Source organism: Hemiscyllium ocellatum, chromosome 11, assembly GCF_020745735.1.
Source record: "Hemiscyllium ocellatum isolate sHemOce1 chromosome 11, sHemOce1.pat.X.cur, whole genome shotgun sequence".
NCBI lineage: Eukaryota > Metazoa > Chordata > Chondrichthyes > Orectolobiformes > Hemiscylliidae > Hemiscyllium > Hemiscyllium ocellatum.
The window spans coordinates 100902891-100925001 of record NC_083411.1 but is presented as its reverse complement, the minus strand read 5'-3'; the positions used below and the strand labels follow the sequence as shown (position 1 = coordinate 100925001).

The 22111-nt window shown below is 39.5% G+C and overlaps 1 protein-coding gene across 3 annotated transcripts in view; it reads right to left on the bottom strand.

Annotated features, from left to right (window-relative positions):
• Positions 1 to 22111, bottom strand: part of kif4 (kinesin family member 4) — a 72583-nt gene that overhangs the window by 27596 nt on the left and 22876 nt on the right. For 2 of the 3 annotated variants that reach the window (XM_060832760.1, XM_060832758.1), the window contains exons 8-19: positions 21722 to 21841; positions 15848 to 16023; positions 13819 to 13880; positions 13247 to 13379; positions 12415 to 12473; positions 11642 to 11747; positions 11350 to 11421; positions 10816 to 11001; positions 10550 to 10653; positions 8464 to 8608; positions 7735 to 7845; positions 93 to 176 (exon numbers count right to left, since the gene is read on the bottom strand). In XM_060832760.1, coding sequence (XP_060688743.1) covers positions 93 to 176; positions 7735 to 7845; positions 8464 to 8608; positions 10550 to 10653; positions 10816 to 11001; positions 11350 to 11421; positions 11642 to 11747; positions 12415 to 12473; positions 13247 to 13379; positions 13819 to 13880; positions 15848 to 16023; positions 21722 to 21841 — 1358 coding nt within the window. The remainder of the gene's footprint in view (positions 1 to 92; positions 177 to 7734; positions 7846 to 8463; positions 8609 to 10549; positions 10654 to 10815; positions 11002 to 11349; positions 11422 to 11641; positions 11748 to 12414; positions 12474 to 13246; positions 13380 to 13818; positions 13881 to 15847; positions 16024 to 21721; positions 21842 to 22111) is intronic. The other variant, XM_060832761.1, reaches the window with a different exon arrangement.

Sequence of the window (22111 nt, the reverse complement as noted above, 5' to 3'; positions counted from 1 at the left end):
AAATTAATGCTATGAATGTTAGTTTCTATATTATAGAAGAAAAGGATTCACTCTTAACTACAAAAGGACTTGACAAAAGCTGGCACACTCACCTCCTCAGTCTTGCGCCTCAATACATTTGCTTGTTGTTTATAGTTTCGTTCTAATTTCAATAGCTCATACTGTCTTTTTCGGTCCTAAAAAAGTTAAACATATTGATCTTGGATATAGCAGATTGGACAACTTCAGCATTCGCCATTTCCCTCATCATCCAAACCAACAAACTGAAATAGGAAACTATGTAGGTGTAGTACTTTTTTAAAAAAAAAATTAGCTTCTTTACTCTCTTCTCGTGAAGCATGCATTATTTTAATGATTAATAGAAAAGGTAGGATAAACAGATTAGAAAGTCTTTTGTTACAAGACATAAAAAAGTTACAACACTAAAGTTTGCTAAACAGAAGTATGATGACATGGGGTAAACCCTCCTGCTTAACTTAAGCCAGCAACACAAGATTTATCCTGTGCAGTAACCTGAAAATTTGTGATGCCAAGAACTAGTAAAAGTAACAACTTTATTTCTTGAATATTTACAACTCCTTCCTCTAGTCTTTTTTACCTTCCCCTTCTACAATTCTAGTCCAATAAACCCACCCCCTCCCCATTAAGATTTACCAAAATTCAACTTTTCAAAACCAGCCAGCTGTCAAATCTTCTATTTGGATCTTCCTGTGTCATATTTTCTTCAGGAATTATGCTTCACAGGTCACTGATCAACAAAGATACCTGTTGAGAAGTATTCTCCAGGCAGTCTGCAGAAGTCATTGGTTTGACAGTTCTCTTCCCAACTATTCAATTCTCCCCAGTTTTATACCCCCGAAGTATTGGATGGAGGCTTTTAGGAATGTCAGTATTCTAAATTCAAACTTGATTGGAGTTTGGCATTTTTTGTGTATAATTTAAACTGATTGGCCTAATTCAAATCTGTTTTTGTCTCCGGGCAACCAGCTATCCCAGTAGCTGGGCCACATATTACATTACATTACATCTTATTCAGAAAACTTGGTGCTGTCAGGTAATTCAGCTAGGTTTTAACTCTTAAGGTACAGTACACCCACATCTTCGTAAGAGAAAAGATCAGTCAACATAAACATAGGTTTCATTGCCAAAGGTAGGAGAAATAGTAAATTAAAAAAAAGCGTTATGTCTGTCTTTTGTCACATTAGAGGACCAAAAGTCGTCTTCTAATGGTAGAAGCCAATCAAATGAGTGACAGGAACTAAAAATTAGAAGGACCAGAGAGAAATTAAAACTGTAAATTCCCTTCATTTGATTATCTTCATATTTAAGATTACAGAAAAAATGCCTGCAGGAATAATGGAAGCAATATTTTGGCTTTTCAGAACAGTCCTTTAGACTGGAAGGTAGAAAGGTAAGAAAGCAAGCAAGGAGAAACTAAACTGGAACCAGTGGACAAGTGTTAGAATTTGAGAATGCTCCTATTTCTCCATATGCCTTTTAACAAGTGATTAGAAAATGTTATTGAAATGTTTATGAAAAGGACATCATAGCTGAGAAATCTATTAAGATATTTGAGGGGTGTTGTGGTTCTGTTCGCCAAGCTGGGAATTTGTGTTGCAGTGTTTCGTCCCCTGTCTCGGTGACATCCTCAGTGCTTGGGAACCTCCTGTGAAGGCTTGTGTGTTCTTTCCTCCTGCATTTGTGGTGGTTTGAATCTGCCTCTTCCAGTTGTCAGTTCCAGCTGTCCGCTGCAGTGGCTGGTATATTGGGTCCAGGTCAATGTGCTTATTGATTTGAATCTGTGGATGAGTACCATGCCTCTAGGAATTCCCTGGCTGTTCTGTTTGGCTTGTCCTATAATAGTAGTGTTGTCCCAGTCGAATTCACGTAGCTCGTCATCTGCGTGTGTGGCTACTCAGGATAGCTGGTCATGTCATTCATGGCTAGTTGGTGTTCATGGATATGGATTGTTAGCTGTCTTCCTGTTTGTCCTATGTAGTGTTTTGTGCAGTCCTTGCATGGGATTTTGAAAAATGTGTTGCTGGAAAAGCGCAGCAGGTCAGGCAGCATCCAAGGAGCAGGAGAATCAACATTTCAGGCATAAGCCCTTCTTCAGGATTCTCCTGCTCCTTGGATGCTGGCTGACCTACTGCGCTTTTCCAGCAACATATTTTTCAGCTCTGATCTCCAGCATCTGCAGTCCTCACTTTCTCCTTGCATGGGATTTTGTACACTACATTGATTTTGTTCATGCTGGGTATCAGGTCTTTCGTCCTGGTGAGTTGTTATCGGAGAGTGGCTGTTGGTTTGTGTGCTGTTATGAGTCCTAGTGGTCATAGTAGTCTGGCTGTCAGTTCAGAAATGTTCTTGATGTATGGTAACATGGCTAGTCCTACAAAAGCCCATGCAAGAACAGCACAAAACACGACATAGGACAAACAGGAAGACAGCTAACGATCTGCACCTATGAACACCAACTAGCCATGAAACGACACGACCGGCTATCCTTAGTAGCCACACACGCAGCTGACAAGCAACATGAATTCGACTGGGACAACACTACTATTATAGGACAAGCCAAACCAAGAACAGCCAGGGAATTCCTATAGGCATGGTATTCATCCACAGATTCAAATCAATAAGCATATTGACCTGGACCCAATATACCGACCACTGCAGCAGACAGCTGGAACTGACAACAGGAAGCGGCAGATTCAAACCACTACAAATGCCAGAGGAAAGATCACAGAAGCGCTTCACAGGAGGTTCCCAAGCACCGAAGATGTCACCTAGACTGGGGACGAAACATCTGCAACACAAATTCCCAGCTCGGCGAACAGACCCACAACAACGAGCACCTGAGCTACTAATCTTCACAAACTTTGAATATTTGAGGGGTGGCAAACAGGGTTTTTAACAGGACATCTGAGGTTTTATATTTGCATTGTTAGAAGATAAATTATTTAGGATTAAAAACATGCTTTAATACAATAATGATGAATGGAATTGAAGTAACATTTTGGGATGTTTAACAACTGGTTAAATAAAAACACTTGAACAAGATATGCCACTTGTTAGGATGTCATTTTGCAATTATAAGTACTTCAACGTGATTCTCTGCTATTTCAATTTGGCTAATGAGTCAGGTGAGCAGAGTGTTCATAAACCTGGTTCCATTCTATACAAAAAAAAATGGGAAATTAAGTTGAGGACAGACATACTGACTGCTCAAGTGAGCAACAATGTGTCAAGTGAATTGTGAAGTAGTACAAGGCTCCTCACTCTGTTACAAAGAATGGAAAACATTTTTAAATAAAAAGAAAAGCAAGAGACAAATAAATGCTAGAGGACCTGATCAGGTGTACCAGAGAACGCTATGGGAAGCTGGAGAAGTGATTGCTGGGCCTCATGCGGAGATATTTGTATCATCGATAGTCACAGGTGAGGTGCCGGAAGACTGGAGGTTGGCAAATGTGGTGCCACTGTTTAAGAAGGGCGGTAAAGACAAGCCAGGGAACTATAGACCAGTGAGCGTGACCTCGGTGGTGAAGTAGTTGTTGGAGGGAATCCTGAGGGACAGGATGTACATGTATTTGGAAAGGCAAGGACGATTCAGGATAGTCAACATGGCTTTGTGCATGGGAAATCATGTCTCTCAGACTTGATTGAGTGTTTTGAAGTAACAAAGAAGATTGATGAGGGTAGAGCAGTAGATGTGATCTATATGGACTTCAGTAAGGTGTTCGACAAGGTTCCCCATGGGAGATGGATTAGCAAGGTTAGTTCTCATGGAATACAGGGAGAACTAGCCATTTGGATACAGAATTGGCTCAAAGGTAAAAGACAGGATGGTGATGGAGGGTTGTTTTTCAGACTGGAGGCTTGTGACCATTGGAGTGCCACAAGGATCGGTGCTGGGTCCTCTACTTTTAGTCATTTACATAAATGATTTGGATGTGAGCATAAGAGGTACAGTTAGTAAGTTTGCAGATGTGTAGTGGACAGCGAAGAGGGTTAGCTCAGATTAAACAGATGCGCACCAGATGGGCCAATGGGCTGAGAAGTGGCAGGTGGAGTTTAATTCGGATAAATGCGAGGTGCTGCATTTTGGGAAAGCAAATCTTAGCAGGACTTATACACTTAATGGCAAGGTCCAAAAGAGTGTTGCTGAACAAAGAGACCTTGGAGTGCAGGTTCATAGCTCATCGAAAGTGGAGTCGCAGGTAGATAGGATAGTGAGGGTGACGTTTGGTATGCTTTCCTTTATTGGTCAGAATATTGAGTACAGGAGTTGGGAGGTCATGTTGCGGCTGTACAGTACATTGGTTAGGCCACTGTTGGAATATTGCGTGCAATTCTGGTCTCCTTCCTATCGGAAAGATGTGGTAAAACTTGAAAGGATTCAGAAAAGAGTTACAAGGATGTTGCCAGGGTTGGAGGATCTGAGCTACAGGGAGAGGCTGAACAGGCTGCGACTGCTTTCCCTGGAGCGAAGGCTGAGGGGTGACCTTAGAGGTTTACAAAATTGAGGGGGCCATGGATAGGATAAATAGGCAAAGTCTTTTCCCTGGGGTCGGGGAGTCCAGAACTAGAGGGCATAGGCTTAGGATGAGAGGAGAAGATATAAGAGAGACCTAAGGGGCAACGTTTTCATGCAGAGGGTGGTACCTGCATGGAATGAGCTGCCAGAGGATATGGAGGAGGCTGGTACAACTGCAACATTTAAGAGGCATTTGGATGGGTATATGAATAAGTAGTGGTTGGAGGGATATGGGCCAGGTGCTGGAAGGTGGGACTAGATTGTGTTGGATACCTGGTCAGCATGGATGGGTTGGACTGAAGGGTCTGTTTTCATGCTGTACGTCTCTATGACTCTATGAATGTGTACAATGTTCACAAATTACAGAAAATGTGCTGGTTAAAAAAAGGGAAATGGTGAGCTTGTTTTTCTCTCCGCAAAATGGGCTAGAATGCACGAGAATAAGGAAGTTTTATTGCAATTTATAAAAAGGCATTGGTGACAACACATCACAAATACTGTGCACCCAATTTGGTTCCTTTCCCAAGGATGGATATGTTTGCCTTTAAGTGTGCACCACAAAACAAAAAGGTTCTTGCATTGATTCTTGAATGAGGCAAATATCCCTTACAAATTATAGAAAATTAAGGGAACAGGTTTGAAACAAAATGCTTCTATAGGGCTTCATTTGGCCCTTAGCATCTCCCTGGGTTTGAGATGAGAAAATTCAAACAGCTAAGGATATTCAAGATAGATTATTAGATTTTCCTCTTGCACACAAAACAAGGAAGGAAAAGTATAGCAGGTCAATGGATTACCTGCTACTTCTACTGAAATTAACATTAACGAGTCTTTACATTATTGCTGTACCAGAGGTACTTGTCTGCAATATTCATAAGGAGCTTGTTTTAACTGCAAAAAAAAAAAATACTAGAATAGAGTCAGAGTCAGATGTACAGCTTGCTTTTTTGGAGGGGCAAGTTTCTTTTGGGGAAAAAAAAGACACTGCTTTTTGTCATTTTTGTAAATGATTTGGATATTAATACAGGCAGCATGGTTTGTAAGTTGTTTTTAAAAGAGGACACCTAAATAATGGACAAAGATGATGATTATTTCAGGTTAGAATGTGATCTTGGGATCAGTTGGGCCAATGGGGCAAGGAATGGAAGCTGGAATTTAATTTAGATAAATGGAGGTCTTGCATTTAGCAAGGCAAACCAGGGCAGTTCTTATACATCCAAATGGTAAGGTTCTGGGGAGAGTGGCCAAACAAAAAGACCTACAGATGCAGGTGCATAGTTCCTTGAAACCAAGGTGTCGCAGATAGACAGGGCGATGAAGGTGGCATTTGGCACACTTGCTAGTTTTCATTGAGCATAGGAGTTAGCATGTAACATAGCAGCTTTATAGGACATTGGGGCCATGCCTAGGAATACTGTGTACAATTCTGGTCACTTTTCTGTAGGAAGGATGTTGTGAAACCTGAAAGTGCAGAAAAGATTTACAAAGGATGTTGCCAGGACTGGAAGTTTTGAATTATAGGGAGAGGCTGAATAGGCTGGGATTTCTTTCACAGCCAGGGTCCTCCCTGGGTGGGGTGTCCAAACCCAGAGGGCATTAGGTTCAAGGGGATAGATTTTTAACAAAAACACTTGAGGGGGTGACATCATCCCACCCCGGAGGCCGGTGCATATATGGAATAAACTGCCAGAGAGTAATGGAGGCAGATACAATTACAACATTTATTTGGCATCTGGATGGGTATAAGAACAGGAAGGATTGAGGGATTTGGGCCAAGTGCTGGCAAATGGGACAAGGTCCAATTGGAATGTCTGGTCCATCTTGTTTGTGCCAATCAAAAAAAAGGTTGGTTTCTGTGCTGTATGACTATGAAGTTCTTTAAAATTTCACAACAAGAGGCTCTTGACCTAAAAGAGCAAGGTACAGAACAAGAGCTCACTGAAAAATGAATGCATTACACTCGTTGGACTTGAAATAAAAACTGGATGACATACTTCAAAAAAAAAGTGCTACACAAAAAGAGGTTAATACACATGGCACAATCACATTAGAAATAATTAGGTTGTTGGTTAGCTAATCCACTTTCCAAAGGGGAGTTGGGATAGACATGGCAAGCTGTAACTAGTGGGGCAGGTTCAGTACTCAGATCCCAACTACCTACAATCTATTAAAAACTGATTTGGATTTAGGACTAGAAGGTACAATAACCAAATTGGCAGATAACATCTTTCCTATCATCTTTTTCAGTGTTATGAAGAACAAAAAATTATAAACTGATAGGGATGGGTTAAGTGAATCAGTTAAAACTACATGAAATTTACAGTGGACAAAAAGCATGGAGGTTTAGAGTTCTGCTTGGAATAATAAAACAGCTATTTACTATTTAAATGAGAGAGAAAACTTCAATGCTTGAGCAGAGAGATCTGGGCATCCTCATGCCCAGGTTGCAGAAAACTAGTATGCAGACACCGGTTTTAAAAAAGTGCATATGGATTTTTGGCATTTATAGCTAAAATAATGGAATATTGAAAAGTTGAGAAGCACTCATGCAATTGTACAAGGTATTGGCAAGACAGCATCTGGAGTACTACACCATTGTTCCTCAAAAAAAAAAGGACCCAAAGCTATTGTATTAATTCAGGGAAGATTCACTCAATTTCCAGAGTGTCTTATGTGAGACAATTCTAGGCCTAAACTACCCAGTTTAGAAGATGAGTTATATTTGGGAGAAATAATAGTTGCAAAAAGAGACTGACAAAAAGTAGAAGCAAGACAGATGTTTCCCCTTAAGCAGTCTGGAATGAAAGGTCATAGTTTAGCTTCATGTTAAAGTTTAGTGGTAGTAGATTTAGAGAAGAATTGTTTCTCTCATTAAGATCGGAATTTGTGGAATTCACTATTGAGGTATGCAATGGATGCCGGGACACTGAATAAATTTAAAAAGGAGATAGACATAATTTTAATTAGTTAAGGGATTATGGGGAGTGGATAAAAATAGAGTTGAGGCCAAGGGTTGGACCAGCCATAATATTAAAGGAAAGTGAATTGCTCACTCTTGCTTATATACTAGTTTTTGACTGCATACAATTATTGCAGCCAAAGCAGATCAAATGTTTTAAAGTAAATTTCAGTTGGTAAATACCAAGTGTTCAACTTAACCAAATTTAAAAAGTATCACAAGCAAAAGGTCTTACTTTCTCCTTAAGTTGCAGGACCTCCTTGTCTTTTTCTGCTTTCCATTTACGAGATTTTTCAGCTTCCTCTCTCATTTGTCGCATCAGCTGAACTCGTTGATACTTTAGTGCCTACAAGAGAGAGAGAGAAAAAAAAAAGGCCAGTGTAGGTAGCTTTAGAAAAAACACAACCAAATCTTGGAAGAATATATGCAAGGTCCAATTAGATTGGATGAGAGATGAGAGATTCAGAGAGAAAAAAAAATTGACTGAAATCCAGAAACTTAGCACAAGTATCCCACATTAGTAAATGTGCATTGTAGAATAGGTCAGATTATATCAGTTGTTCAGTCCTTGATCAGCACTGAAATTGAAGGTTTAGACATGGCTTGAGGCACTGGCTGTACAGAAAAGAAAATCAACTTTATTCCCATCTCAAACTAGGGGGAAAAAAAAAGGGAGAATCTGAAGAACATCAAACAAGTGCAACAACAAATATTTTAGTATATGTAAAGGATGCAAAGCCATTTTGGTTAGACAATACTCCAAACTATTGCCGGTATTTGAAAATTAGCTTTAGGAAAAATTGTTATTTTTTAAAAAAGCACTGTTGAAATCAGAGGTAGAAATGCAAAATTAAATAGCCAAATTGAAACTCAATTAAACAAGCTAAAAATTGTTTAAGGCAAATAAGAATGTAAAAGGTGTTTTATTTTCAATGTAACTATATATAACTCATGCATGCTGTACCTGAATCTCTTGATTTAACTTATCAACTGTTCCCTCAGTCTTCTCCTTGAATTTCAGCATTTTTGATTGTTCCATCAACTTCTTTTTGAGATTTGTCAATTCAGCCTCCAACTCCTGTAGACGCTTCCGTCGGCGTTCACTAACTCTGCAAACAAATTTTAACCTTTCACTTCAGTCAGTCATTTGATTGGAGAATGTCATGTCATTTGCTCCATCCAAACCAAAAGTCAAACTGTCCCTTTTATAACCCAAACAAGCAATTTTGGCGTCAAACTATACTTGCTTAAAGAGCTATCGCAAGGGGAATTGCAGCTCAGTGGAGCAGGTAACAAAATGGAGGACAGTGTTTGCAGTCTGAGATTAATGAAGCAAGTCCAGAAGGTTAAGATATTAAAAAAGGTGCACAATTAGAAAATTAAAAATCAGTTCTGAAGGGTCATTGGACTCAAATGTCACCTCTGCTTCCTCTCCACAGTTGCTGCCATACCTGTGGAGTTTCTCCAGCAATTTCAACTTTTGTTCGATTTCAACCATGCTGCTATTGCATCTGTTGTGTTACTTTAAAGGAAAATTAGAGTGCTTATTGAATTTGCTGGCCTTCACTGGAAAATTCAGTAGACAAGCCTAGGTTAGAAATGACAGCAAGAGCAAGATGCTGTATTTAAAATGGCAGTGGCATGGATACTTATGAACAGCATAGGAGGTATTTTTCAAAACAAAGCAAAGCAGTCACCTCAAGATACAGCTGGATTCTCTATGCACATGCAAAATATTTCAAGCATGAGGAGCATGCTCATCATGAAGCTAGTCAAATTATGCAAAAGATTCACTTATTACTCTATTTTTAGTTAATGTCAAGGTATAGTTTACTCACATTGACAATTATGCTTAATGACTGTATGGGTCTCTTGCAACACTAGAGATATTCTTGTCACCAACGTTAATATTATGAATTATGAAGCACTGCTTCCCAAAGCAAAACAGGTGCTGCACTACCATGAATGCCATAGTTTGGCACAGACCTTACTTATCACTTTTCAAAAAGGGAATAAGGAATTTGTGCCTTCTTGGAAAAGATTTATCCATCAAGAATAGGACGCAACCAGCTGTTGAGCCGAAGGATATAGCTGCCAGACTGGAATGCAGCACGTGGGGAGGGAACCAACAAGAGGGAAAAACATACTTAACCTCATCCTTACCAATCTGTTGGTTGCAGATGCATTTGACCATGACAGTAAGAGTCCTTGTGCAAAGTCCCATCTTCACAATGAGAACATTCTCCACTGGTGGAGTGATACTATTACTGTGCTAAGTGAGACAGATGTTGAATAGACCAAGCAACTCAAACAGGCATCTGGGAGGTGAAGCAGGCCAACAACAGAAGTTATACTCCACAAAATCTGCAACCTATGGCCTGACAGCCCCCACTCAACCATTACAATAAGGCTGGGGGAAAAATATCAACCCTCAAAGAAGAGTACAGGAGGACATGTCTGGAGCAGCATCAAGAATACCTAAGAATTGAGGCGTCAGACTTGGTCTACTTCCTCAACCTTCACATACTGTACCTTCAGAACTTACTAAGCAGATTTGTTTGGACTAATCTCATGTATATAATCCCAAGTTTGGAAGAGATTGCCTGATAACATGATCGCCATTTCCCCAGGGAACCACTGTATAACAGATAAGTTAAATGCACCTAATCTAAAACAGCTTTAAATGTCTACTTCCACAAACTATTGCAGAGTACTTCAAAAACTCAAACTGCGTATAGACCAGAAAACCAAACTGGCATTTGTGCCACAGTCTGTAAATAGACTTTTTCAAAGCACATGCATTAATCATCCAAACCTCAGATTTCAGTTTAATGCCATATATTCTTTTATTGTCTAGGTTGGAAACATACAGGAAAGCAGGGTGAATGCAGCATCCCATGATCAAATTTTCTTGCTGGTCCATTGTTTGTGATAATCTACACACTAATGCAAATTGATATTAAAACAGACAGATTCAGTTTCAAGCTTAAGTATAAGCACAACATTTAGTCTTTTTTTTAGTGAACTAAAACACAAGAGAGTTAACCTACTTGGTTGCATTGATGTCTTTTTTCGCACCGTGTAATGCTAGCACTAGTTCTTCCTTTTCTTTCTGTAGAGCAGAAACTTGATCCTCAAGTGATTTGATGTTTACCTGAATGGAACCAAGAATACTTTAGTGAAAGTTTAGGTACAAGAAAACTGACAAATACAAAACCTCCTCCCCAAAAATGTATAATAAAACTAACAATAATTGAAGAAGGTTTCTCAATATTTTATGAAAATATTAACCATTAAATTTTACATTCTTCCTGACCTGGTACAGAGTGTGCACAGGCTCCATTTCACAATCACCCTGTGACATTTTTCTGGCCAGTTCCTCTTTAAGTGCTAACACTTTATTCAACTCCATCAACTCTTTGGACATCTGTGCATGCCTTAGTGCATGGCAGGCTGTGAAAGGATCAGAATCCCTCTTTTCCTTTAAGCTGGAATTCTCCTGCTGAACAAAGGCCTCAAGTTATTGACTGGATTGCTGCAGGTTTATTCATCTAAAAAGTGTAGCAACTTCAGTTGACAATGCCTTGCTTTTTGAATCAATTAAGTTGTAGAAATCAAGATAGGTAGAATTACAATACTGTTTCTATGAGAATTAGCATGGAAATCTAGAAATAGCACAAAAATAAACCAAACTCAAACGGACAAGCCCAATGACCAATATTTGCATTCTTCATGTGAAGAATCAGGCAAAAACATTGACTGCAATTACACACACATACTTACATGGTGGAATCTCAAAAGTAGTGAAACATACTGCTAAACATTAAGTAGTGAAAACTGGATTACTTACATCTACATTTTCATCCCTTTGTTGCTCAAGGTCAATTCCCTCCATCTCCGGTTTCATATTTGTGCACTCATTCTAAAACAGGCAGAATTTAAAAAACAAAATGCTTGGGATCATGTATGAAAAGAACTACAACTGTCATTTAAGGTTGAGACATTGACAATATTTCTGTCTTCATAGCTCCAATTCATCTAGCAGATGACATGACTTTTTCAAAAATCCAATTAAGCAAAACTAAGCAGTTGAGTAACAGAATCTCACAAAACAGACATAAAATGACGACCTGAACTCTCACCTGCATATTAGCAAGTGTCTGCTGCAGACTGCGTAGGATGTTGATCTGCTCACTCATTTCTTCATTTGAAGAAACTTCCATTAGCTTGTCCAAGTCCAATTTGCAGCTGTTAAATGTTAATAACTAGTACATAAAACTCTGCAGAACTAGTACAAATTTGTAACTTGCAAAAGGAGTCATTAGTACAGTTTCCAATGCAAAAACGGAGATAGAACCGCACTTTCCTGCTACACATTACACAGTAGGTCATATCAATAGGGGAAAGCATTTCATGCCCAAAGACATCACAGAATTTTGATGTCAAATTTTAAAATGCTCAGACTAATACCAAAAAAAAAAGACTAGCAAAAGGATGAACATCCTTCTATGATTCAAGATTGAATTGGCTAGTCAAAGTGCTTCTGTCAAAAATATTGCTGTGGAGTTCTGATTTTATTAATTTGTCTCAGTTCATGATCTTTTAGATGGACATTTTAATTCATTAAGTCATCGATTGCAGAGACAAACAAAAGCACAGCAAATTGGACAGAATTACTGCAGCAGAGCCACACGTTGACAACTGCAACTAGGTGTGTTTGCAGCTAAACTCCAAATGATCACGAAGCATAAAATAATTACCATTAGAATGAAGACAACTGTACAAATAATAAACCAAGGTTGTCAAAAATTATAATTCTCATGATCAGTACACAAAAAAAAACATTCACGCAAGAGGGTTTGAATAAATGCAAAATTTTACACTGTTCTAAACTGAAAAAATGGTAGATACATACGCAGCATGCTGAGAGAGTTCTTGCAATTTACAGATCAATTTTTCATTCATCTGTTCAGTCTGTGCAAAACAAAGTAATTATTAGTCTTGACACATGAAAGGTTGCCAGCCTTCAAATTACATTGGAATTTGTAGACTTGCTAGCATAATCTAAATTCCTTTTAAAAATTAAGTCCATATCACCACCACCTTCCCCAACCACAAAATCTACACAAATACCCAGTGACTCAATTGACATTGATCTGTTCGATCCATGCCAAACAAAATTAAAACAAAAATCAAAGGGAGGGGGCAGCACAACAGCTCAGTAGTTAGCACGGTTGCCTCTCAACATCAGGGATCCTGGTTTGATTCCACCCTCTGACAATTTGTGTAGTGTTTGCAGGTTCTCAATGTCTGCATGGGTTTCCTTCCATGGTACAAAGACGCGCAGGTTAAGTGAATTGACCATGCTAAACTGTCATGAGTCTCCAGGAATATACAAGTTAAGCACGTTAGCCATGCGAACATGCAGGGTTGCAGGGATAGGGTAAATGGGTGGGTCCCTGATTGTATGCTTAGAAGATCGGCATGGACTCAAATTAACCAAATGGCCCTACTTCAGTACTGTAGGGACTTGGATTCTATTCTATAGAAATTATGAACAAGCAGTTTTTGAAAAAAAAAATACACAAAATTATGAATAGTAATCTTCACTTTGAGGGGAAAATGTTTTTCAGGATGACACCTGAGTGAATTGAAAGACCACAAAGCAAGAAACTGCGCCACTGCACAGGTGCAAGTAACAAGTGGCAAACTGTTCAAAACATGAAATGTCAGTTGAAAAATCTCACCAGTATGACCCTTTCACACATTTGAGTAGTCTGGCCAACTGCATCACGAAGCTCTTTACTCAAATGTTCAATTTCTTCCCTGTGCAATCTTACTGTGTCCATTACAGTTTGTTGATTCTCAGATTGCTCTCCCCTAAGAGGGAAAAAATAATAAGTAAAAATAATGGCACTGCAAATCAGACAGGAGGGATCAGTTCTGCTACCATCTTCATAAATTAGAAACCATTGATTAGAGAGGAATAAGTCACTGTATGGATTCCTTTTCCACTAACAAAAGGAAAATTGCAAAAAATTCTCAATACAATGGTAAAACAGGGTCAAAATTAAAGGGTTCTATTCAATGAAAGTTGAGTTTAGACTTTAGATACTAGAAAGAATACACAACACAAAATGTAAAAGCTAATTCAACAATCCAAGCTAGCCTTGTATTGCACATTTCTCGTTGTGAGCAGCTTGATTTTTCACTTCTTAAAAGTAAAGATAATAATACATTAAAAATAGTTCTAGAAATCTTTACTCTAGTTTACATGCACATTTGCTCTTAACTAGGTACTGAACGAGACTAGACTCACCTGCTGCTTATTTGAACTGATCCCCCATGCGCCTGCAGCAGCAACACTTGGAGTTCTTGCACCTGAACCAAAAACATGGTAAGAATGCATGAATACATCTACTACCCTTTATGAAATGAACACCTTTAAATATGGATAATTACAGCTCATTTATCTTTGTTTTAGTAAAGTGAATTGCATAAATACACTAGAACTTTTGCAAGATTTGTAGCTCAGGTTGAGGTTTAGGGTGTAGGTTTGATATCCAGACGTTTCGTGACCTGGCTAGGTAACATCAGTGGCAACCTCCAATCACAACACCAAAAACAGATCTAGATACCATCTATCAACCCCTCAGAAAACAAACCCCATCCAGGAGAAAGATACAAATAGAAAGCAGGAGACAACAGCTTCGCTTCACTTGGAGGTTGCCACTGATGTTACCTAGCCAGGTAATGAAACGTCTGGATATCAAACCTACAGCTCAGCAAGCAAACCTACACCCTATAATACACTAGAATTAAAACATCTGAAAAAAGGTACAATAATAACAAAGGGTGGAATAATTTTCTTCTCGCTGATTCAGAGCCATAGCATTCTTAGTTACATCAAGAAAAAACAATTCAGAACACCACTGTAAATAAAGTAAAACACACTCAACAGCCATTAAAATGTAACACCTTCATCCAATTTGATCTCTTACACACATTGTTGCCCTGTGATTTATATGCAGAATTGAATCAGCATACTTTTCAAATTCTTTTATTCACTCAGAACATGAGCGATGACAACTGGTCCAGTATTTATTACCCATCTCAAGCAGCACTTGATAACATGGTGGCAAGCTGCCACCTTGAGCTGCTGCAATACAATGCAATTAGGGAAGGGAGTTCTACGACTTTGACCCAGAAACCTTCAAGTAGTGACGATAAATTGTCAAAATCAGGATGGTGAGTGGCTAGGGAGGGGAACACCATCAGCAAGTTCCCACATATTTGCTGCCTTTTCCATCTAGGTAGAGGTCTGGGTTTGGACTGTGATGCCTCGGGAGCGAAATACCTCCACGAGGCCAGTAAGCCATCGCCAGGTCACTATTTATACACGTAGAGTACATGATACTGACAACCAGCTCAGAGCTGGCTCCTGGAGTGAACAGAACCCCTGACACCCTTCGTATGCGTCAGCCAGGACTCAGGTTGGTAGACGCATTCAGTCAGGAAACTTATATTCTATAAAGTCCACTTGGCTGATTTCATTCCAATTACAAAGATCCTTGGAAAATTTCTGCTGAGTAACTGGTAGATGGTGATAGTTGCCACTGAACAGCATTGGAGTGAGTTAATATTTGTTGATGCTGCGCCAATCAAAAGGCTAAGTCTGAAGAGAATGTGTCATGCTGCACTCATGATTCACACTGCTGACTGGTGCCTTATAGATGGTGGATTAGGTTAGGAGAGTCAGGTAGTGAATTATTCCCAAGGGGTTCCTAGCCCTAGACCTGTTCTTATGGATAATCTAGTTGATGATAATGGGAAATCTGCTTATGGCATCAAGAATTCATTAAGAGTGTTAAGGGGCAATAGCTAGATTCTCTTGGAAGAAATGGCCAATGTCCAGCAGTTGGGTGGCTAAAAGGTTACCTGCCACTTGTCAGCCCAGTGTTTCAATGGCTCCATTTGGACATTGAAATCCTCAAAAATTGAAACAGGCAAATGGTGAACATTTTGTAAAAAGTGTACATTGCCCCCTGACCTTATGTGGAGGGTGAAGGTCATTGATGAATTAGCTGAAGATGGTTGGGCTTTGGACACTTCCTGCAGATATGTCTTGGACTGGAGATGACTGACCTCCGATAACCACAACAATCTTCCTATGGGCCACCAATGACTTTAACCAGAGAGAGAGTCACCTTCCTGGTTCAACAATTCCAATATTCAATCAAAGCCTATGTTAGGTAAAATGGATGCAGTGCTCAACAAAGAAAGTTGAACACTAAGCTAGTGTGATGGGGAGAGAAAAGCAGATAGCACTCATAGTTTTAGCCTTTTACCTGGTGCTTAAGACGCTGAAGTTCAGCAGCTTGGGGATCAAAGTTAACCACAGGTTTATTCTTTATTTTCCTTGCTCTGTCAGCATAGCGTAGAGTATTTAGAGTTTCTTCAATATTAGAATCAGCAGGACTCACACAAGCAATCATCAATGTATGGCTATTCCCACCAAGTGAGTCTGTAAGAAGAAAAGCCAAGTTAAAAGTCAAATCTGAACCTGACAGCAAAGGCTTACTTTAGCTGAAAGCAAAACAAGTACATATTCCTTACATTGAAAGGAGCAGGCAAAGAGGACCCAGAAACAAGAGTCAGTACCCCTTGAAGAGAGGCAGGGACAATTCAGAGTAAAGGGGTCATGGTGTTGCTGCTCCTGTGAAAAGTCAAAGCCTTGTTCAGAAAGTGGAGTGACATTACAGCAAACTTAAGTTGCTTGGTTGCTTAGCATGGCTGCTTATGAATTGACTGCATCAACTGGCAGATGGAAAAAAAGTAATATTAAGCAATAGTAATAAGCAGCTGCTAAGTAATCTTATCCTTTGATTTAAAATGATTAACACAGGTTTTTAGTTTTAAGTATTAGTGGGGTTTAAATGTTCTTCAGTGTATTTACACTTATTGCCAGGTTTTCTCTGAGCAGAAAGAAAGAAATGGTGGGCCTTTTCCAACCCAGACAACATATATCCTTACAATTGTGTGCTGAATAATTGTGAAGTATATTCAATTAGTACAACAATTGTCATTGACTCATTACTGTAGGACAATGAAAAGCATATTTATAGATATGGTCAGTCTGCAACTGGTGTATGCAAGGGTAGAAGACAAATTACAACAGGCAGGTAATACAGCACATCCTGCTGTCCAAACCACATTTGGTTAGGGCTAATTTTCTATCTGGGAATGCCCCCAGAATGAGGTGTCGCCTACTTAATTGCAGGGTGAATGATATCACTTATTGGTTGCAGTGCATTCCATTCTTGGGACATCAGGGCCAGCTCTGCAGAGATAGGGACTGAGCATTGCTAAAACAGTTCTGATATTTGCTAGTATTGTTGGGGAAGGTTCAAAAGGGGGACAAAGACCTTAAAGCAGATTCAGTTGGGACAAAAATCAGAAGTAAAACATTGGGCAGAAAATTAGTCAAGGGTCTGTGAAGACCCAGAAACCAAAAGAAAGAAAATAGCAAAGAACATTTGGTAGCAATCAAGGGCTACACATGGTTTATAACAAATAAAACTGATGAGCACAGACTTCCATGCCAAGTTTCAATCACTGCTAATTCAGAAACAGCCCACGGACAGACAGGAACAGCAACTCAACATTTTTTCTGGGAATATCTTACAGCTGTGAAGATGGGTGATTTGCTGATGCTTCTAACACAAGGCCATATGGATTGATCCAAAGAAGAAAAAGGAACAGTGTAACATGGATCCCTAAATATGAATAGTTTAAGTAGGCTAATCTTATTTTTTAAAAAAAAGGACAGCAATAGTTGGAAATTTTAGCAACCATATCAACTGGGATAGTTTTCATGTGAAAGGAAGTGAAAGAGCAGAAATCTTAAATTCATCCAGGTGACTCTTTGGCCATTACGTGGAAAGGGCAACAAGGGTAAGCGCTGAGGAATAACAAGGCAGTTGGAAGGAGTGGTAGTGAGTAAGCATTTTGACACTGAATGGATTATGGAAAAACAAGTGAGAGAATTAATTTGTTTTTCCAATTTGGGCAAAGCCAATGAGTTATTTAGCAAAAGTGAACTTGAAACAGTTCTCCTTTAAATAGCACAGTTGTATTCTAGCGAAACCTCATTTAATAGAGAATCGCTTAATATAAATCATGAAAAAAGTGCAGTTCGGGGCGGATTAGCAAAAATCCCTCAAAAGTCCAACAAAGTATAGCAAAACCTGAAACCATCAAAAATAAATTTTAACAGCATAATTAAAAGATGTAAAAATGGCTGCTCTGTTCAGTATCTCGCAAAGCTACTCTTTCAGCACATGCGCAAGCTGGTGCAAAGACCAATGCTAATATGGCACATGCGCAGAACAAAGCATGTGAACCAATCCCCGTTAGAAACATGCTAATGCGAACTGAGGTAAGCGTTCTCAAAAGTACCATTCCCTAATTCTTCAGTGACATTTTAGCCAAATCAAGTGCTTTCCCAGAACTACCTGTACTTGGAGGTAACTTCGAGTTCACAGTAAATACACTTCCATAAAGGGGAAGGGGGAGTAAAGGGCTGACAAATCTGGAGTCAATGTCAAGGAGTTTCCAGGCCAAGAAATAGTGAAAGGCATGACTGGAATGCATGGCCACAGAACATTAACAGCAGATGAAAGCAGCAATGGAATTCTTTCCTTCGGTAAAGTATAGAATGCAAGACCATGGCTTATGCTGGAAGTGCATTTATCGGAGCAATGAGTTCATGGCCTGTACACAGTTCTGATCAACTCAAAATGGAAGAATTATACCAGAGGAGATGCAAGAGAATATGCCATACCTGGAAAAAGGCAACTCAAGGAGAAACCAGAGGTGGCTACTGAGAGATGTAATTGGGGTGATTAAGACAGAAACCCAGATGGAATGGAAGAGGGGTCCATTTACCACAGGTCAATGCTTAGGACACAGATTTAAAATTGATTGAAAGATTAGAATGAAGGAGAGTAGAGTTATCACTGGGTCTGGAAGTCTCCACCAAAACTCCAAAGAGGAGGAGGTTTAGCTAACTGTCTTTTTATTTTACAAAAAAAAAAAATTGTGCTGGATATACCTTCAGTTGTGTCCTGAAGGGAAATGGATTTAAAAAGCTAGAGTCAAAAGTTAAGAGGGATTAGGATAGATGACATGTTTTTCAGCTGGAAACAATGGACAAAACAACAATGCTTTAAACTTTATGTTATAGTGAAACATCCATTTAAACTTTGTTTTTGAGCTTACACAATCTAAAGGAATAAAACAATTCTTTAAAATTAACCCAAAATCAAATCTGCATTTAAAAATGGTGAACTCACATGACTATGGACAGGGGATTCAATTTGAGGAGGAAATTCATTGGCAATTCACCCTGCACACACCCAAAAGGAATGTTTCAACTGATTAATATAGTAAAAGGCCATTAGATCAAGAACCTTCCAAGTTCAAAACTGCATTCTCAGATAGGGTGGGGAAACAAAAGTAAAGATATCGTCAGCCATATTTTGATCTTTGAATAAAAACACGTTACTGGAGAAACTCAGGTCTGGCAGCACTGTTGTGCTGTAGCAACTTCTGTTTGTGTTCCAGATTTCCAGCATCCATAGTTGTTTTATCACGACCTCTACTGAGACTGTATCTAAGGTAGAGCAAACTGTGGTAAAGAGAGATCCCACAGATGTCTCAGCAATATCCTCCCAGATATTAGTAGCATGTTGGATCAGCAACTACCCCTATAAATAAAAACCCATAACACTGCCTTATATTCCAATTTAACACTTAGTCTTCAACTCAAATGCCACTTTGACATGGACCGCAGTGATCAAGGCATCAACTCACATTCGACCAAGTATGGCAAAGAGCCCTAACAAAAGTTTAAAAAACCTGATGGGAAATCAGTGGGTGGATTTGGGTTTTGGAGAGGGGGAGGGAGTGGTGTGAAAATATGGTTGGAGTCATAACGAGCACAAAGGAAGATGTCTATGGTTATTGGTGGCCAGTCACCTCAAGTCTAGGACATCTCTGCAGGGATTTCTCCAAGGCAATATCTGAGTCCAAAACATTTTCAGCTGTTTAAATTACATTCCTACCACCTGAAGGTCAGAAAGGGGTATTTTATCAGTGACTGTACAATGTTCAGCATCATCCTATGACTTGATAATAGCCAGGCTTGAGCTGACAAGTAGCAAGCAATATTCCCTCCATACAGTAACTATCCAAAAGTGAGAAGCCAACCATCACCTCATCACATGCAATAGAATCGCCAGTGCTGAATACCACATTGACATTCTGAGAATTACAACTGACCAGAAATCAAAACTAGACCAGCCACACAAATATGGCAGCTACATCAACAGGTCAAGGCTAGAAAGCCACTAAGGAATTCGCCTGAATTTCCAATGCCTGCCTACCATCTACAGAGTAGCAGTTACAAGTGTAGGATTGCTTCACACTAGCCTGGATGAATGTACTCCTACAGCACTAAGCTCAACACAATTTAAGACTCAAGCAGCTGCTTTATTGAAATATTCATAAACATTCTCTCCACTACTGATACTTAATAGCAGCATGTATTATCTACAAGGTATACTGCAGAAATTCTCACTAAGACTCCTTAGACAGCTCCTTCCAGATTTGACAATGGTATGACAAGAGCAGCAGACACAAGAACTAGGAGCAGGAATTAGGCATTTCAGCACCTTAGGCCTCACTCACCACATTCTGGGGTAGCAAATTCCAGATTCACAGCATTGAGAAGTCATTCCTCATTTGTTTGAAATCTGCCACCCCTCATTCTATAACTAGGACCTTGTTGCAAAGCTGCCCCATAAGAGGAAATATCCTGGTCACAGTCAGTCCCTTTTAGCATCTTATATATCTCAATTAGATTTCTCATCCTGACCACCAGAGAGTAAAATGCTTAATAACACTTCTCATCTCTACAATTAAAACTAATAAAAGTCCTTTGAATTGTCTCCAACACAAATACATTCCTCAAGGAAACAAAGCTATATGCAGTACTACAGTGCAGTCTCACTACTGCCAGCTGTGACCACCACCTTCTCCAAGTTAGTTGCAGATGATTGATCCAAAAAGAAAGAAATAAGCATAGTTTCTTCATTGTCAGTAGATCAAAATTACAAACTCCCTCCCAGCAACACTGGTATCCCAACATCAAATAGACTGCTCATCACCACCTTAAGGCAATAAGTACTACCCAAGACAGCCAAGTTCTCATCCCTGAATGATTACAAAAATCATGGTAGCTCGAATCTCCATTCTTATGGCTGCACATCAGCACCTATAGTCTGTAAGAGGTTCATTGCACTTAGCTTCACTAAGTTAGACACTACCTTTTGGTTTCTGAGCACCTCGACTTGGCAGCTGGATGAAGCAAATATAGATTGCAGGCTTCTTTTATGCAACCCCTACCCCTCATCTCAGCTGTATTGAACTATCATTGGCTCCCTGGGTTTGAGAACCATTCCTTGCTCCAGACTCCAAGTCCCAACTGCCTAGAGTCAGGAATAGCAGCACCTTTTCAACTTGGAAGAAGAGTTTCCAAGCATCTGGTTGACCAAAAGCCTGAAGGTAGGCAATCTTGAGCAGAAGATTGCCTCCAACCAACTAGAATGGATAGACTAGGTAAAAACAATGACTGCAAAAGCTGGAAACCAGAGTCTAGATTAGAGTGCTGCTGAAAAGCACAGTTCAGGCAGCATCCAAGGAGCAGGAAAAATCGACGTTTCGGGCAAAAGCCCTTCATCAGGAATTCCTGATGAAAGGTTTTTGCCCGAAACATCGATTTTACTGCTCAGAGAATGGATAGACCCTTGACCTGTTGAGTGATCCTTAGAAAATAAATCACAGCCCTTAAATCGCGATAGAACTGAAGGTAGCAGAAAAAGAAAAATCAGTGGAACACCCAGTTTCTCAATGCTGCATATTCAGTTTGCTGGCATAGACAGCATCAAAAGATAAAACGAGGATTTCACCACAATTAGTATGCTCTTGTTCACTGATCAGGTATAAAGCTAAGCCACTTGGAGATGATGCCAAGAACCAGTGAATAGGACACAGGCTAAATGAATTTCAAGCCACTTTCTCAGATTACTTCCCCCATTTTAAAAAATTCAAATTGCAAAAATATTTACTAGAGATTATTAACACAAACCAAATTACCTTACCTTGCAACAACCGTGTTAGTTTTGAATCTCTATATGGCACAAAGCCCTTGCGATTATGCTCATCTCCAAGTGCGCTGATAACATTACCCAGGGATAGCAAACCACGGTTAATGTTGATTCCTGAAACAGATTGACCATTAGTCACAAGCACACCACAGAAGGCATAAGCCTATTCGAACAAGTAGGTAAGATTACAGTAAACATTTAGGTGACAGGCAGAAAGGAGGTCTTTTGTCAGCCAATAGTTACATCAGGCCTAAATAGTTCGACTGGTTTTCATTTGTCAATAACAACCATTCTTGTGATAGCTAGCTCAATTCATTAAGGCATATCCCAAAACCACAAGAACATGCAAAAGCATAACTTAACATTGCACAAAGAATGCTGGGT